At 44.2% G+C, this 19,225-nt stretch overlaps 1 protein-coding gene across 4 annotated transcripts in view; it reads right to left on the reverse strand.

Moving 5' to 3' along the window:
- Positions 1-17,701, reverse strand: part of ARHGAP25 (Rho GTPase activating protein 25) — a 119,000-nt gene extending 101,299 nt beyond the window's left edge. For 2 of the 4 annotated variants that reach the window (XM_049856409.1, XM_049856408.1), the window contains exon 1: positions 17,276-17,701. Coding sequence is in view for 2 of the 4 variants with exons in the window: in XM_049856408.1 (XP_049712365.1) it covers positions 17,276-17,336 (61 nt within the window). In the remaining 2 variants the exon portion in view is untranslated. The other 2 variants (XM_049856410.1, XM_049856407.1) reach the window with 1 other exon arrangement.
- Between the last annotated feature and the right edge of the window lie 1,524 nt (positions 17,702-19,225).

Here is a 19,225-nt window from a genome sequence, read left to right on the forward strand (position 1 = left end):
AATCCAAAAGGATTTTCTGATGGATTAGATGTGGGATGAGAGAGAAAAAGATGAATGGAAGATGGCTCTAGGCTTTTAGCCTGAGCAACTTGGTGAATGGTAGAGTCTTTCACTGAGTGGGGTAAACTGAGTGGGAGTGGTAGGAAGAGATCATTCAGAATTCAGTTTAGACATGCTAGGTGAGAGAAGCCCACTAGTCATCCATCCAGTGGAGATGCTGGGCAAGCAGCCTGGAGTCCAGCAGACAGGTCGAAGTTATTATATAAAAGTGAAGATGGAACTTAAAGCCATGGGAATGGATGGGATCACTCAGGAAGTGAGTGTGGATACAGAAAAGAGAAGAGGACCGGGGGGGGTCAAGCCCTGGAACCAGGGATAGCTTCACAGGCCTGAGACCTGTGCAGACACACAGAGCCCCAAGCTCAGGAGGGCCCTGAACCTGGTTTAATGCTCTGCTGTCTGTCTAGAAATTCTTAATAATTTTTCAACAAGGGACTCTACACTTTCGTTTCCCACTGGATGCTTCAAATTATGTAGCCGGTTCTACCTGAAACACTTCATGTTAAGAGACCTAACAGAGAAGGTGACTACATCAAAGAAGGCTAAGACAGAGTGGTAACGAGGTAACAGAAAGCCAGGGAGTGTGATATCAAGGAAGTCTTGAAAAGAAATTATTTCAAGGAATAAATGGCTGTGTAGAGTGCTGCGGATTAGGTGAGGAAGGTGAAGACAGAGGATGGACAGATTACTGGTGACATAGGTTAGAACGTTGGTGGAATGGCTTACCGAGTGCTTAACTAGGTTAACTACAGAAGGAGAAGTGGCCAGGTCCACCCCTGACATTTTTCTAACTTTATTTTGTTGTTGTTGTTGTTGTTGAGAATATACACAGCAAAACATATACCAACTCAACAGTTTCTACGTGTACCATTCAGTGACATTGGTTATAGTCTTCGAGGTGTGCAACCATTCTCACCTTCCTTTTCTAAGTTGTTCCTTCCCCATTAACATAAATTTACTCTCCCCAAGGTTTCTTTCCAGTTGCTGGCGTCATTTTGATCCCATGTAGATCGTTCTTAAAAGAGCATAATGCTTAAGGCAGACATTTTTTACTAGTTAAGCTAAACTATTTTTTTTTTTCAATTGTTCAGTTTTAACAAGCCTTCAGGGGATATTTTTGGTTTAAGGTGTAGAGGGCATCTCACGGCAATAGTTTCAGGAGTTCATCTAACCTTCATGGCTCCAGGATGTCTGGAGTCCATGAGAATTTGAAATTGTGTTCTTCATTTTCCCGCTTTTGATCAGGATTTTTCTATGGAATCTTTGCTGATCAAAATGTTCAGTAATGGTAGCTAGATGCCATTCGGTTCTGGTCTCATGGCAAAGGAGGCAGTTGTTCAAGGAGGCAATTAGCCACACATTCCATATCCTCCTCTTATTCCTGACTCTCCTTCTTCCTCTGTTGTCCCAGGTGAATAGAGATCAATTGTTGTGCCTTGAATGGACCCGCCACGGACATCTGAAAACCTGTGACAAGGATACAATTGAGGGCCACTGTCCTGCAGCCAGAATCCCTTTAAATTTTATCGCCACCTCTGGCTCCATTTCTCACAGTGAGGGGCCTCGCACACAGGCATGTGGTCATGCCAGCCCAGATGTACAAGCTCTGTCTGGGCCTCCCTGCAATTAACCAGCCCTGGAGCACCCATTGGGAGGAGCCAGGAAAACACGCATGTGGGCCCTAGAAACCAACTGCTGGCCACTTGTGTCAGGAATTTCACCGTCCCAGCTAAACATGCCATCTCAGGTGGTCTAGAAGGCAGGGTAGGCCACAGGCTCTCCCAGTGGCCACAGGCCCTTGGCCATACTCCTCACCCTATGCAGCTGGAGCAAGACCACAGCACAGCCTTCTTAAAATAGGGGACTCACAATGGGGGCTGCTTGCCCTAGTCTAGGTGAAGAACTGGAGGTGAAGATGCCCAGAGACAGAGCAAAACATTTGGTGGGAGAAAAATGAAGTACTTCTCATTTCGTTGCACATATTTTTCTGTATGAAATATGAAAGTGAAAGTAATGAGAGAGAAGGTGTTAAGGCCTTGAGGGAGAGAAAAGGTGTGACATTAGTTTTGGGGAAAAAGAAAGTAAATTTATTTACAGAGGGGTAGCAGGATTGTCTGACACTGTTGAATGCCCACTAAAGATGATTGGTCAGAAACTTAAAGGAAATCCTAGCTGGTCAGGGGTCTGATTTTCTCCTGCGATGTTCAGCTGCCCAGGTGTAAGCACTGAGAAGGTGGATCGTTGGGTTTAAATAGGGTTTAAGGTTTTCCCAATGGTTATGAGGGTGAGAGAGAGGGGAAGAGGATTTCAGAGCATTTGTGGTGCAAATGATTAACATGCTCAGCTAACCAAAAGGTTGGAGGTTCAAATCCACTCAGAGATGCCTTGGAAGAAAAAGCTGGCGATCTGCTTCTTAAATATTAGCCATTAAAACCCCTATGGAGCACATTTCTACTACTCTGACACACATGGAGTCCCCATGATTCAAGGTCGACTCAACAACAATTGGTTCAGCAGTGAATTTAATGCTGGAATTAGAAATCTTTGGTAAGGAAGGCATACTGGGGTGATTGATAGTGAAAAAGTGGTGGGACCAAAGGAATGGTGGCTCATTGAGGACAGAGAGTGAGTAGGCTGGGCACATAGTATCAGGTGGTCACAGAGTGAGAAGACCAAACGTGAGATTTCTCAACGGTACAGTCATAGAGGGTGACATGGTTTACGTATGATCATGAGGGGCTGAGGTTGGAGAAGGAAATGTTATCGGAGCTGAGGACATCAAGGAAGTAATACTACTAATAAGAAGAACAACAATTTAGTGCCAGGCCCTATGCTAAGTGATCTTCACACATATTATTTGACTCCGAAACAACAACTCTAGAAATTAGGCAGAACTTACTGTTCTCATTTTTCAGATGAGAATTGGAGGCACAGAGAGGTTAGGAACGCTTGCCCGAATTCAAAGAAGTGATAATGGCTGAACTGGAAATTAAACCCCGGTTTATATGCCTTCATCACCCACGCCCATAAAAACCCCCTCACTAAAAGCCTGCAGGTGGGGCCTCTTGGTTAGAGTCTCCCCCTGCCACCACCACCCTATGTCCCTAACACCCAAAGAAACACATTTTAACTGAAACCTCCGTTTTCACCTGTGAAGACACAGAAGTGACTAAACCTTCAATCACTTTCGTTGTAATGCTGGGCATTTTGGGCCACAGAACGATGAGGTGCGCAGACACGGGGATAATTTTGTGCTGACGAGAACAGGTTAAAGTCAGGGCTTTCAGGAGAAAAGATATGGAAATAGGCCAAGTTAATCTGTAGAATGCAACTACATCGTGTGTGGGCGCCCTCTACTGGTCCTTAATGAGGATAGCAATCTGGGATTTGCCCTCTACTGGCTCTTACCAGAATAGCAATCTGGGATTAGAAACTTGATTGGTGTTTTTTAGAAAGAGGGTATATAGGCTTGAATTAATAACTAAAAACTTGTCCCTTATAATATTTTGTAAACTATTGTCCAGTTGGAGCCCTCTTGACACAGTGGTTAACTGCTGTCCAAAAGGTTGGCAGTTCCAATCTAACTCCTTGGAAGCGCTGCGGGAAAATTCTACTCTATTCTATAGGGTCGCTATGAGCTGGAATTGACTCGAGGACAATGGTTTTGGTTTTTTTCTTTAATGGTTTAATTGGAGCCCTGGTGGCGCAGTGGCTAAGAGCTCGGCTGCTAACCCAAAGGTCTACAGTTCAAATCCACTAGCCACGCCTTGGAAACGCTGTACTCTACTCTGTCCTGTAGGGTCTCTATGAGTCAGAATCAACTCAACAGCAAGAGGTTTGGGTTTTGGATTATGGTTCAATTGGGCAAGTTACAGAGCACACCCTGTGTCAGCTTTGGAAATGGCACAATCTCTGTTACACTGCTTACGAACATTGGATCCTGATTCACGGGTGAGCCCTCACTTTGAATATTTCCCCAGCTAGACTAAGAGCTACTTGAGGTCAGGATCTTAGCCTTTTCTATCTTTTTCACCTTAAGCCTAGAACAATGCCCAGAAAAAAAGCTGTCACATAATATTTTGGGGAAAAGGAAAGTAAATTTACTAGGTAGGCGTAGTAGGATTGTCTGGCACTGTTGAATGCCCACTTAAGATGATTGGTCAGAAACTCAAAGTGAATCCAGACATCTCTGTGGTCTGATTTTATCCAGCAATGTTCACTGACCAGTAAACATGTGTTGACTAGAATAGAAGAAAAATGAGCAAAACAGTATAGTTCATAGAAGAAAAGGAATTAATCGTACTTGGGGGTTTCAGCCCTGGTGGCGTAGTGTTTAACTGCTATGGCTGCTAACCAAAAGGGCGGCAGTTGGAACCCACCAGGCGCTCCTTGGAAACTCTATGGGGCAGTTCTACTCTGTCCTATAGGGTCACTATGAGTCAGAATCGACTCAACAGCAGTGGGTTTGGTTTTTTGGGTTTTGGGGGTTTCAGGAGGAGATGAGCATTAGCCATGGTGATGGGCAGGGAAGGACAGAGTTGAAAAAAATCCAGAAAGCCAAATGGCAAACTAAGGGGCCAGATATAGGTTTCGCAAGGGCAGGTCTTTTTGTCTGACTCTGGAAAGAAGTACCCTGAAATATGACTAGCAGCATGGCTCCCCAGTCCTCCCAGAGAAAGTGTGAGCCAGGATAAAAGATTTCATAAAAGCAGGTGGAAGAAAATAGCATGGCAGGTTCAATAGGCCAAATAAAGGCTGTGGAAGGACTTCTGATCTTGGAGACTAGAAGGAAAGAATAATAATTCAAAGTTTAAAAACATTTTCCTGTAACTTTATTTCTACCTTAAACTGTGTGGCCTCATCAGAAATTCAATTCAATTCCTGAACACATCCAAATACTTCAAGGGACAGAGTAGCAGGGGCGGGGGTCCGGGGACCATGGTTTGAGGGGACATCTAGGTCTACCAGCAAAGCAAAGTTGATTAAGAAAATGTTCTGCACCTCACTTTGGTGAGTGGCATCTGGGGTCTTAAAAGTGAGCAAGCGACCATCTAAGATATATCAATTGATCCCATCCCACTTGGTATAAAGGAGAATGAAGAACACCAAAGACACAAGGAAAATATTAGCCCAAGATACTAAAGATCCACATAAAACCGAGACTCCATCAGACTGAGACCAGAAGAACTAGGTGGCGCCTGGCTACCACCAATGACTGCCCTGACATGGAACAAAACAGAGAGTTCTGGATAGAGAGGAAGAAAAGTATGGAGCAGAATTCAAATGCAAGTAAAAGGACCAGACTTAATGGTCTGATGGCGACTGGAGAAACCCCTGAAACTATGGCCCCTGGAGACTCTGTTAACCCAGAACTAAAACCATTCCCGAAGCCCATTTTTCAGACAAAGATTAGACAGGACTATAAAAGAAAAACTAAGACATGTGAGGAGTGCGATTCTTGGTTCAATCAGATACAGGAGACCAAAAGGGCGGCTCCTGTCTGGAGGCAGGATGAGAAGGCAGGAAGGAACAGGAACTGGTTGAACAGACACGGGGAATCTGGAGTGGAAAGGGAGAGTATGCTGTCACATTGCGGGGATTGCAGCTAATGTCACAAAACAATATGTGTATGAATTTTTGAATGAGAAATTAACTTCAGCTGTAAACTTTTACCTAAAATGCAATTAAAAAAAAAAAAAACGAAATTCAAGAAATACACAGAACACCTATCGCAATTACTGCATTAGTTTTCTCAGGCCTGGAGAGCTAGGAAGCAGGGCAGCTCTCCTGATTTTCACAATGAGAGTCCCATTTGTCAGGAACCCCCTGAGTCCCAGGCAAATCAGGGCATCTGGTCACCCTGGCTGGGCAGGAGAACTCATAATGACTCACAGAGAGAAGATGGTGCCCAAATGAAGATAAAACAGATCGATCTCAGGGGAGAACAAAAGGCCTTGGCTAAGATCATCTGGAAGTGACAACTATATTCTGTATCTGTTATCACTGTAACTCTGGGTTGTGTGAAGGATGAGATCCTCACCCACCACCAAAGTGGTATTCTGGGTTCTAAATGCCAGGTACATGGGATGGGATGCAGAAGGATGCTGTGCAGAGTGAGAGGGAAAGAAGGTACTCGGAAGAGCCCTTGGGTAGTACAGCAGAACTGACAGCAAGGAAGAAGGGAGCCTCCCTTTGAAGGCTCTGTTGTTTCCTCACAATTAAGTAAACAATAGTGATGTGGAAAAGAACACTGGATCACTTGCAGGATTCTTATAGCAAACCGGAAAACTACTTCACCACTGCTGTAACCCACAAGTAAGTGATCACAACCACTGAACCCCACTGAGGCCCAAAAGAACAACTTTTAACTTCACTTCAGTGTCTACAGGTACGTGTGACAGTAGGAGGCAGTTAGCGCTCTGAGAGAAGTGGCTCCAAGGAATGGGGGAGGGTCTTCCAGGCAGTACACAACGCAGAGTCACCCTCTTCCTGCCTAAAGCAAGGTGAACTGAGGAACTGCCCCTGTTACAACAGCCCCGGGACAGCGAGTGGCATTTCTACAGCAGGCATTCTGCAGGGAACTTACCAGAAGTTATTGGCTATCCTTACTGGAAAGTCACAACTCAGGCATTTTAGTGATTTAGGAAAGAACTGGCAAAAACCAAAGAAAAGAAAAGAAAAAAATAGGTATAGCTACGCGAACAGAATTGATACCATTCATGTGCATTAAAGAAGGACTGCACCTTCAATGATTGGAAGTGTAAAGAGTCAGAAACAAGACAGGACCAGCCAAGCACAGACCAGCGTAGTTGCCATGAGCCAGGGACACACATTGGTCAGGAAAGAGGATCAGCAGATACCATGTGTTTGAAGAAAAGTGGGACTAAACTGACCTGAGGCAAACAAAATCCTAGCACTACTGTCTATGGCTTTCACCAGTGGCTTGGTTGGAAGGAGTTGGTATCAGACCTACATTCTAGAAATGCCCATAATGATGATGATCATGATGACTAATGTTTAGGAAGCACTTACTCTGTGCCCACTATTATGCTAAGGGTTTACACAGATTATTTGCTTTAATCCTCACAATAACCATATAGATTGTTGTTGTTGTTAGGTGCCCTAGAGCTGGTTCCAACTTATAGCGACCCTATGTAAAACAGAATGAAACACTGCCCAGTCCTGTGCCATCCTCACAATTGTTGTTATACTTAAGCCCACTGTTGCAGCCACTGTGTCTGTCCATCTCATTGAGGGTCTTCCTCTTTGTCATTGACCCTCTACTTTACCAAGCATGATGTCCTTCTCCAGGGACTGCCCCTCCTGATCCCATGTTCAAAGTGTGTGAGATGTAGTCTTGACATCCTTGCTTCTAAGGAGCATCAGATTAGCACTATTATTATTCTCATCTTATAGATGAAGAAACTGAGGACCAAGATCACATACCTAGTAATGAGTGGTGCTCGGATTCAAATTTAGGAAGTCTAACTCTAAAGCCAGCTTACTAACCACTATATAATAGCTGGTTTAGAGTTAATCTGAAAATTATTTTGGGGAACTTTATGAAATTATTTTAAAATTATACGAGTTAGTCTGCATCAGCCTCAGAACCTCTGTGCTGTAGCACTTCCTCTTTCACTTTGAAACTCCCAAACCCAAGGAAGCACACAAATGGTGCAGCAGCCAAAGGCCAGGACGCCAGTGGTAGGTACAGCATCATTCTCCCCAAATGGAATTAGGAGCTCTGCGTGCACATTTTGGGGTGGGCAGGTGATCTGAGGAGGGAGAGCAGGAGCTGTACCCTGAGTCAGCCACAATGACTAACCTCGTAGCTTATAGTGAATATGTCATAGCATCAAAGCTAAGAATCTCTTTCTACACAAGGTGAAGGTGTAGTTGAGAGAATGTTAGCATAAGAGGCACAGCAGAAGGAAAGAATGCTCATTGTAAGGGGTCTGTCACATAAAACCCATTGCCATCAAGTTGATCCTGACTCATAGAGACCCTACAGGACAGAGTAGAACTGCCCCATAGAGTTTCCAAGGAGCACTTGGTGGATTCAAACTGCTGACCTTTTTGGTTAGCAGCTGTAGCACTCAATCACTATGGCACCAGGGTGAGAGGTGAGCAAAGACATGTTTTATGAATGAATGGGTGAAATGACTGGCCAGCCTGAATGTAGTGAGGATACCATAATTTTTATCACTCCAAGGAAAGAATATATGTTTTCATAAAATCATGTTTTCATTTGTGAACTCAGTAGAGCCAACCTTCAGAGCTGATGTTCTTTGAACACCATCCTAAGAAAACTTATAATGCTCAGCTGTTACTGAAAAGTATGAAATCTACCCACAGGTTATCTGAGGAGTTGTGTTCTGATATATTGCATATGCTTATACCCCTTTCCAGAAAAAAGATAATAGGGTTTTCATATTGAAAAACTATTTACAATTAACACATAAGTTTTCTTATCAAAGGAGAATATGGGTGTGCTGATCAAATGGGTGAAAGTCACTGGAGTTGAGTTTCGAAATTAGCTTTGAGATTCCTGGCATCCAAAATGAAGAAGGAAACAGTAAGTTGCACCACTGTCTGATTAAAAAGAAGGAAGCATAGCAGTCTCTCAAAGAAGACTATTTCTAAGCACTGAATTCTCAGGTTTTTCACAGAGAGTTATGCATAGGAATCACTGGCATTGTCCATTTTTTGATACAATCAGAGGTAGACTTCATGAAATTATTATTTGCAATAATGACAAAAATTGAGGGTGTAACATTAAAGCAAGGAGCCCTGGTGGTGCAATGGCGAAGTGCCTGGCTGCTAACCAAAAGATCAGCAATTTGAACCCACCAGGTCCTACGTGGAAGAAAGACCTGAGTGCGTGTGTGTTTAGAGCCACAGAAGAAGGCTAGATGTGGCTGAAGTCTGCTGTGAGAGAAGTGTGTGTGTGTGTGTGTGTGTGTGTGTGCGCGCGTGTGTGTTAGGAGGCAGAGGAAGGTGGCAAGTGGGCAGGTGAGCAGGGTCAGTCAGATCATAAGGACTTTCAGCTTTTATTCCTTCACCAAGGAGGAGCTACCAAAAACTGTAAAGCCTTTTTCTTTTTCAAAGAAGTAGAGATTATGTGCAGGGAAATTGGTGTGAGGATGGTGGCAAGTCTGGCACTCACTGAAGAACACACATGTGCACAGCCACCACCCATCTGTCACTGGTGGTTTACTTGTTGCCATGATACTGAACAGGTTTCAGTGGAGCTTCCAGACTAAGGCAGACTGGGACCTGGCGATCTACGTCTGAAAATTAGTCAATGAAAACCCTGTGGATCACAATGGTCCGATTTACAACCAATCATGGGGATGGTGTGCAGGGCCGGGCAGCATTTCATTCCATTGTGCCTGGGGTCTCCAGGAGTTGGGGGCCAACTTGACAGCAGCCAACAACAACAACAACATATCTCAAAAAAAGGGGATGGCAGTGCTGGGGAGAGGGACAGTGGGAACCCTACTTCCTACTCACAAGCATTCTCCTACAGCTCCACAGCTGTCCTTACCACAGGACGTATCTAGCTGTACTGTAACTCTTTTCTTGTCTGTTCCCCACAAGAAACATATTTTCTCTCCCTGTAACTTCCACATCTCAGTTCCTGTCTGGGGACTCCACAAAATTTGCATATATCCTTTCTGACAGAAATCCCACAACTGATCCTGTGCCTCCTTGTCCGAGCTGCACTCCAGGCTTTCCCAGAGTAGCTATGATTTGTCCCCAATTGCTATGGCCACACACCCTCCCATCTATGTATCTCAACTCATCCAATGAGCCAATGGTAGTGCTGCCTCACGAGAAGCTATGCTTGTTTTCCATCAAGCTGCCCTGTGTGTGAGGGGGACCATAGTCACCAACTCTTCCTTTTAACTGGTACTAGGACCTTTCCAACACCCACATGGTGGACATTTCTTTCTCAAAAGACCACAGTCCAGCTGTGAAGGGGACACACCGAGTCCCTGTAGAGTTTTCCCACTGGTTATGCTATGTGAAGATGCTTTATAGACTTTGAGTTGTGTCCAGAGATGGCAGCACTAAGATCACTGGAATGGAGCACACCAGACCCATGGGACATCTCTCTCTAGACCCATTTTCCCTGCACCGAGAGGCCCTGCACCACCTCTGCTGATCCAAGGACACTAGGCTCCAACTAACATAAAATACAGGACCTAAGCCCACTTTGCCTAATGTCTGCAGGAAGGACTTTGTGCATGAGTGAGTGTAAAACAAGGTTGTGCCTTCCTGTCATCCCTTTGGTTCACCCTCACTCAGATGCTGCTGCAAGAGACCCGGAGATTCCATCAGCCCCAGCTCTTCAAGTGGCCTCAGCAGCAGGAGCATGTGCCTTGGAGGAAGAATTTATGACTAAGGGTAGAGTCAACTACAACTTATGGACAGAGATTTTTACTTGAACAAGGAATACTGATGCAACCTCCACCTAATGATAGGCATGGGCCCTGGGCAGAGCACCCCTTGTGTCAGTGCTCATGGCCTAAGGAAGGCTTGTTTGTGTCCTTGGCTCTGTTGGCACTTGTGGGGTCCTGTATCCATCAGGCACCTGAGTCTACTCAGACTTCAGCCACAGCAAATCAAATCTTTAGATCCAGAGCCCTGGCTGGTCTGCATTCTCACATTGTCATTTTGGCAGTGAATTGTAAAAAAAAAAAAAAGGGTTAACCAAAGTTAAACACTCAGCAAGCATCAACCAGCTCACCACGGACTGCATGATCTTGGAGCTCCCAACCAAGGCATTCAGCATTTCAGTTTTCAGACTAAGCACAAAGCATGCTCAGACAGGCTGGCTTGGTCCCTGTGCAGCCAGGTAGCTCTGCCAAGACAGCCCTGGATCCTGGGACTCAAGATTCAGAAAGTCTACAGAAGACCAGGTGCGGGTGCTGGCTCGTTCAAACACTGCAGTCAGTTGAGGGTTATGGTGCTGCCTGCTGGGTGGCCAAAGAGCATGGGCCACTTTGAAGACGTGAGCTGACGTGCCTGGCCATGCACTTTGGAAACGTGTTTTAGCTTTGAATATTTTAAATGACGTAATTAATACTTGTTCATTCTGGAAAATACACTTAAAATAATAACACATGTATGTGTGTGTATCTCACCCTTAAGTCGTTCACCCATAGGTAACTACTTTCTTCTAGATTTTTGAGGGCTTATTTATATGTTGGAGCCCCAGTGGCTCAGTGGTTAAGAACATGGCTGCCAATCAAAAGGTTGGCAGTTCGAATCCACCAGTTGCTCCTTGGAAACCCTACGGGGCAGTTTACTGTGTCCTGTTTTTATAGGGTTGCTATGAGTCGGAATTCGCTTGACAGCAACTTTTTTTTTAAGTTTCTTTCTTTTTTTATGAGTCGGAATTTGCTTGACAGCAACTTTTTTTATATATATGTTTGTTCATTTTATATATAATAATAAAACAAACTTTAAGTGCCTTTACCACCAAACTTTCATGTGTCTACTACTGAGCTTAGGCTCCTTTGAAGCTTTACAAATGCGTCCCTCTTCCTCTCCCCCCAGAAGTAACAACAATCTTAATTTTTACATTAGTCAATTCATTGCTTTTATTTATAGTTTGCCAAGTACATCTATATTTTTTAAACTTAACAAATGAATCATATTTTATTCTTCTGTAACTTCTCTTTTTTGCCCACCATGAAGTTTTTTCTAGTCAATCTCCTGTAAATGTGCAACAGTAATTCCTTTTTGCTCTTCGTTTTATAAAGAGACTGCAGTTTACTTACCCATTCCACTATTAATGGGTGATTTCCTGATGCCTGTTATTATGAACAGTACTACTCCAGAATTCTGCGCATCCATCCGGCTCACCTGCACAAACGTTCCCTAGGGGATATTCTCAGGAGTGAAATCGCTGGTTTGTAGGGTTTGTGTACCGTCAGTTTCAGGAAGCAATGCCAAATTGTTATCCCAAATGGCTGCATCCTTAGCGTATGAGGGTACCTACTGCCCTACAACCTCCACGGCATTTGGTATCGTTGTTGCTGTTGTTGTTAGCTGCTGTCAAGTCCACTCCTGACTCGTGGTGACCGCATGCACAACAAAACAAAACGCTGCCCCGTTCTGTGCTTCATGACCGGGTGAAAATCAGACCTTTGTGGTCCCTAGGGTTCACATTGACTGATTTTCAGACCGTTGTGGTCCCTAGGGTTTACACTGACTGATTTTCAGAAGTAGATTGCCAGGCCTTTCTTCTTAGTCTGTCTTAGTCTGGAAGCTCCCATGAAACCTGCTCAGCATCATAGCAGCACGCAAGCCTCCACCGACAGATGGGTGGTGGCTGAGAGTGAAGTGCATTGGCCAGGAATTGAACCCAGGTCTCCTGCATGAAAGGTAAGAATTCTGCCACTGAGCCACCAATTGCCTCTTTTATTTTGGCTAATTTGGTGGGTGTAAAAAAGTATGTCATTGTGCTTTTAATCTGTATTTTCTCGATTATTGAGATGAGGCATATTTTCACGTTTATTGGCCAGGCTTCCTATTCTGTAAAATTCTCTGCTCATGCTGTTTATCTGTTGTTTAGTCCATTTATCTGTTTTTTCAAATCACCTTTTAATTAAAAAATAGGACTTCTTTACATATTCAGTTCTCTCTTTCCACACCTATCTATCCATCCGTCCATCCATCCGTCCGTCTGTCCGTCCGTCTGTCCATCCATCCATCCATCCATTCATCATCTCTATCTCTGTGTGTCTATCTACCTACCTATCATCTATCCGTGTATGTATGTATCTATTTATCTACCTGTCTATCTATCTATCTAATCTCTCTCTCTGTGTCTATCTAAAACTAAACTTTCACATCTGACTTCTTTTAACAAGAATAATAACCTACATTGCATAAAGCCTTATAAACGCATCTAATTGTGCAGGTCTTAGACAACAAATGTTTTCATTCCCTTTATTCTCTGATTGTCTAAAGGACAAAACTAGGCCCTGTGTCAGACACATAATGAGGAGATTAGTATCAGATGGAAAAACCAACCAACCAACCAACCACTACTGACATTATTCACTTTACTACTTGAGAGAGTAGAATAATGAATTTTTGTTTCTGAATAGATTGTTCTTGCAACATTACAATTCAGAGGAAAAAAAGTTGTTTCAATACCGCCCCCCACCCCACCATTGTCACTTTCAGATTACCTATGTAATTCAAAGAGGACACTCTCTAGGCCTTGTTCTCTCTTATTTTGGTTGGAGGTAACTGAGAAAAAATATTATAGGTGCTTGTGACTGGATACAGCTGGTGAAGTTCACCCAGCTTTCTTCCAACTAAATGCTCCCAGAAGCCCTGGTGGTGAAGTGGTTAAGATCTATGGCTGCTAACCAAAAAGTCAGCAGTTCAAATCCACCAGCCACTCCTTGGAAATCCTATGGGGCAGTTCTACTCTCCCCTATAAGGTCGCTGTGAGTCAGAATCAACTCAACAGCAGGTAAATTCTCCCAAACCCCCAGGCCGAAGGAGGCTTTCCCGCGGTGGGCATCATCCTGTCAGTGGAGTGTCTACGTGCCAGGTGCTGGGTGGGCTAGGACCCCAAGCAAATGAAGCAAGGGTGCTGCTCAGTCCTGGAACCTGTTCTCCGTGTTTACAGTTGAGCTAGCAAGACAAATGTGTGAGTAATCTGAATAACAGTGCCTGCAAGCCACGGAAGGGGTGATGCAGTTTTCATTGCTGGATTAAAACTGAAGATGATAAAGGATCAGAGGAAGAAGTGTGTGCTCTTGGCTCTGCCTCAAGTCAGGTCTGTTTCCCCTGCAATCCTCTTTGCCTTCCAGCTGCTGGAATAGGTCAGAGTCAGGGTGGCCCTGGATCCTGCCCTCCCATCACTGCACCAGGATCTGCCAGGCCGCAGGGTGGTCTCCAGGTCAGCCTTGCCATGCAGCAGGGCCCTCCTCTGCTCTCTGAGATGGAGTGTAGATGAGAACATCCATCTAAGACTTTCAACCCTGACTCAACCCAGAGAAAACTGGAAGTGTAGCTCATCAAAAATAAGCTGGGGCCCCGATATAGCTCACTAAAAAAAAAAAAAAAAACAAACCTGTTGCCTTCAAGTCAATTCTAACTCATAGCAACCCTATAGGTCAGAGTAGAACTGCCCCATAGAGTTTCCAAGGAGTGCCTGGTGGATTTAAACTGCTGACCTTTTGGTTAGCAGCTGTGGCATTTAACCACTACGCCACCAGGGTTTCCAGAAAATTGACCAAGAGAGTGAATCTTAAACTCCACAAGGGTAGGTGTTGATATGGAGTTGATATGGAGGTGATATTTCGGGTACAGTCCTAAATGCCCTTGTAATCACACCCTTTTGGTGATGATCTACTCAAGTTGTTCTCAACTAGGAGTGATGTTGACCCCAGGGGACATTTGGCATATTTTGGTTGTCATACTCAGGGAGCGGAGGATTTTACAGGCACCAGGGATGCTGCTAAACATCCTACAATGCACAGGCAGGAAAGCCCCCACCACAAAGAATTATCTGGCCCAAAATATCCATAGTACCAACCTGAAAACCCCTACTCTACTCCTGACTAGCCCAGGCTGGAAAACCACAGGTAACTAGCTCCTTAGCATGACCCCTAGTTCCACAAGTCTTCGTAATAGAAGTGAGCACCCTTTGATACGTTGCTAAGCCCAGCTCCTCCTGTGGCACTTGGTCACTGGAGAGGGGCCCAGAGGTCCTGGGGCTGAGTCAGCAACTCTTCACTTGGAGGACTCAGCATGTGGTCTGAATTCTAGTCTTGCGTGTCACGCATGAAATGTATTCTGCTGCAGTCTAATCCCTCAGGAAGATAAACTTGTAGGTAGCATGGGTAACAACAAGGGCTCCTCTATATTTCACCTCTAATGTGATTTTCACTAACTAATACCGAATAGGAAACCGTGGTGTTATAGTGGTTAAGTGCTACCATTGCTAACCAAAAGATTGGCAGTTCTAATCCACCAGGTGCTCCTTGGAGACTCTGCCGGGCGGTTCTACCCTGTCCTCTACTGAATAATATCATCTTGTTGTCGCTAGTTGCCATCGAGTCTGCTCCAACTCATGGCAGCCCCATGAGTAGAACTGCTCCATAGGGTTTTCAAGGCTGTCACCTTTTGGAAGCAGATCACCAGGTCTGTCATCATAGATACCTCTGGGTGTGTTCAAACAGCCAAACTTTTGACTAGTAGTTGAGCATCTACTGGTAGTCAGTCATTTATTCAGTCAACGAATACGTGTCGTGTGCCCACTAAGGCCAGGTACTGTGCTGTGTGCTATGGATGCTAAGTCCCTAAGGCCACGCGGCATCTGCCAACCAACTGCCACTGAGTCAACTTTGATTCATGGCAATCCCGTGTGTATCAGAGTAGAACTGTACTCGTAGGGTTTCAGTGGCTGATTTTTTGGAAATATATCACCAGGCCTTTCTTCCAAGCCACCTCGTAGTGGACTTCAACTGCCTTCTTTCAGAGAGCAGCCGAGCACTTAACCATGGGCACCATTCAAGGACTACAGCAAGAGTTTTTTTTCTCCAAGAAGTAGTAGAGGGAACTTGTCTAGAGATTCTGATTCCTTAGGTCAGAATGGTGCCCAGGAACCTGGAATAATCTGAGGCAATTCTCATCAGGCTGTCCATGGGACCGTGCTTTAGGAAACACTGATAAAAATCATGAAACCCATTCAACCTAATCCCAGGCCCGGAAATAAGCAGACCTGAGCTTTAATGTTGTAATTTCTTAAAACCCTGAAAAAATCATTTAACTATTAATTGGCTCAAGTTTCCCATTTTTAAACAGAGGAGAGTAAGACCCTATCACTTATTCCAACGCAGATGCTGGCAGGACAGAATGGCCTCATGTTAGTAGACGTAGAATACTTTCAAAGAAACAGAATGTGAGAATTTTTACTTCCAGCAATGAAATTTTTACTTCCAGAAACGTAATAGAATGAGCGCTAGCCAAGTACATTGACTTCAACTGTAGTTAGTGTTCTGTACGAGGTACCAAAGCCCACCTATTCTCTAAACTACCTCCGCATACAGTAAATAACCCAGTCTGACTAGGAAGTACTGACCCTCCTGGGTTACCAAGGTAAATGGCTTCTCTGCCTACTCTCAATCTATTTTTGTTCAATTCTCTCTCAGACTTACATCCTTCATACTCCCTGTTCTGTGACTTTTCACCAAACCACTAAGTTTAGTAGCTCATTAACTGCCATTGGGGGCCCAAATCTAAACTTTGCTCCAAGCAAAACATTTTCAAGATGTTAGAAACACCTTAACACTTATCCGTGTCTACTATCAAGGAAGTTATCTCACTACGTGAGTATATATATTAAACATAGGCAATGACTTTAGGCCCCATTACTCTACCCAAAATTACTTTGATCAATTTAATAAAATAAACCCACATAAAGAACCTCATGATAATATTTATATTACAGATGAAAATTAATATGTCAAGTCATCTGTACAGGAATGGGGTAGGGATTAAAGGTCATAATATCGCAGAAAACATGCCAGCATCCCGTAAGACAATTAACTCAAAATGCATCTCCCTCTCTTAACTCTTAGATCTAAAAACTCCCTCACATTCTGTTCTGTTAACTGAAATTTTGATCTTTATCATAACTTTAAATGCCTCTAAGTTCCTATTCTTGTCCTTACTGTTTCTTTTTTGCTCCCAGGTTACCCCACCTTGGCTCCCTGAGCCCACAGAGAGGACCTAGAGACTCAATAGACTCAGCAAACGGGACACCTCGAGTTGGCTCAGAGATAAAGCACATCAAAAGACTTTTCAGTCTTTGTGGTCCTCTCCAAAGCCAGTTAAAATATGAATGAGTTTTCAAACATGAAAAAGAAATAATCCTTCCATGATAAATGGAGAGAAACTTACAGTTTTCTGTGTGATCTGCAGGCTTAACCCATCTGAAGTAGCTCAGGTCCCACATCCCAAGGAACTCCATTCCACCGCTACCTCTGAACCAAAGAAAAGCCCCTCCGAGCCTGTTGGAACTTTGACCCAACATCTCAATTTGAATGCAATTTTTTTCCCAAGCTCAGATTTGCTGCGGGATCCATTTTTTGTTGGCAGGTCTCCTGGGGACCAACATGCAAATGGAGGGTGCTCAAGTGTAAGAACCCCAGAAGCAAAGAATAGACAGCCACCATACCTATTTTCCCAGCCTCGGATTTCAGGTTGAACTCCCAGTTCCTTGGCAACTTCAGGGACATTTTGTTCCAGTATGAGTGAGTAGCCAGCGAAGCGGTGAGTTATCACAATCCGTGCCCTTCTTGCCTCTCCGATCTTCCTCTCTAGCTTTTGAGGTTTATTCCCCTTTATGATTGCTTCAAAGGCAATCCTGGGTCTGAGGTTGATTTGCCAATGTGCCCCCTCTTTATCTCAGACTAAAAGTCCGTCCATCTGTCACTTGGGGGTGGCACCAAATTTCCCCTACTGCCACCCAGGGTCCCACGGGGCTGGACCCTCCTGAAGGGCACACCCGCTTCTCTTGCTTTCAGTTTTACCAGAAATATCCCAGTTGACACTTCGCTCTGCGTCATGGGAAGCAAAGCTCCTGTTTGAAAGAATCTCAGGCCTTGCTGAGGCGAGGCCGTGATAAACAACTGCTGCTTTTCTGCCTTTTTTTTTTTTTTTTTTTAACTGTCTGCTTCCTTGCATTTGAGGAAGTGGGTGGCTGTTCAGTGCAGATGATGTGGTATGAGCACTTCTTCTTGAGAAAATGTTATCTGGAAAGGGTTGTAAAAGCAGAATGAGTGCTCTTGTTATATAAGGTATGGTTTTGTTAAAAAGAAAATCCCAGGGCTCCCACATGTAACTTCTTTCAACTCCCCTCCTCCCACCTTGTGGATCAAGAATCCAAAAACAGTAAGACAACCAGCATTCTCAAAAGCAGTTTTTTGAGTTCTTCCTTCCATAAGGACCACAAAGTAAGATCTCTAACTGTTCAGCATAGAGGTTCCAAGTGATCGTAGCCTGATATGAGAAGTGTTTTGATGTATTTAGCTAGTAAGCTCACTTTAGCTGGGTAAACGTACTTGCATGTTATAAAGGTTCTTTGGCATTGTGTTCAGGGTGTGGGCTTTGGAATCAGACCTACATGAGCTCAAAGTTCAGTTCTTCCATTTTCTAGTTCTGCAACTTTTAGCAAGAGACTGAATCCCTCCAGACCTCAGTGTGCTCATCAGTAAAGTGGGGTTGATGCTAACCATGGCTTCACCGGGTTTTTGTGAAGGCATCTAGTGCAGAGTTTGACATGTAGTGGTTGCAACACGAACATTAATTCAACCCTTATTCTATTTAGTTCCGTTCCGTGACAGGCTTTCATGTCTAACTAGGTCAGCCTAACAGAGTGACTAAGTATTTGGGGTGTGGAACCAGATTGTGTTCAAATTCTGGCTCTACCACTTTCATGCTGTTTGACTTTAGACAAGTTACTTGCCTACTCTGTGCTTCAATTTCTTCATCTGTAAAATGGAGCAAATAATAGAGCCTTCTTCATAGGACTTTTGTGAAGCTTTATTAAATCATGTATACAAAGTGCTCACAACAGTCACGGTTGGCCAGCATGCAAGCTGCCCATCCCTGGTCCATTCACGCTTTCACGCTCCTGGATGACTCTGTCATATTTTCTTCTTTGCCTGCTATGTGTACACTCTCTATTGATGACTGTAAATCCCATCCTCACTACCAATTTTATCACACCAGTCCGGGGAGGCTGAGATCATCTACCTCTGATGCCAAATGTGTGGTGGATAATACATCACATTCCACACACCGACTACTTCCTACGGAAATTTCAGCTTCCCTTCCCAGCTCATTTCAGACCTCAGCTGCCAGCACCGACCTTTCTCTCTCATCCCCATTCACCTGGGTTTAGGTCAGTGGGTACAGGCACCTTCTCTGTTTCTTAGGTCTAGTAATCTGTTGGAATGACTCACAAACTTCAGGGAAAGGGCAATCTTTAATCTAGCGGAAAAAAAGGATACGAAAGTATAGGGTGGGGTGGAGGAGGGATTTTAGCACAAAGCTTCCATGCCCCACACGGGACACACTTACCCTCATAAGAGCAGATGTTTGCTCTCACCACCCAGGAAGCTCC

Source organism: Elephas maximus, chromosome 17 (genome assembly GCF_024166365.1).
Source record: "Elephas maximus indicus isolate mEleMax1 chromosome 17, mEleMax1 primary haplotype, whole genome shotgun sequence".
Classification (NCBI taxonomy): domain Eukaryota; kingdom Metazoa; phylum Chordata; class Mammalia; order Proboscidea; family Elephantidae; genus Elephas; species Elephas maximus.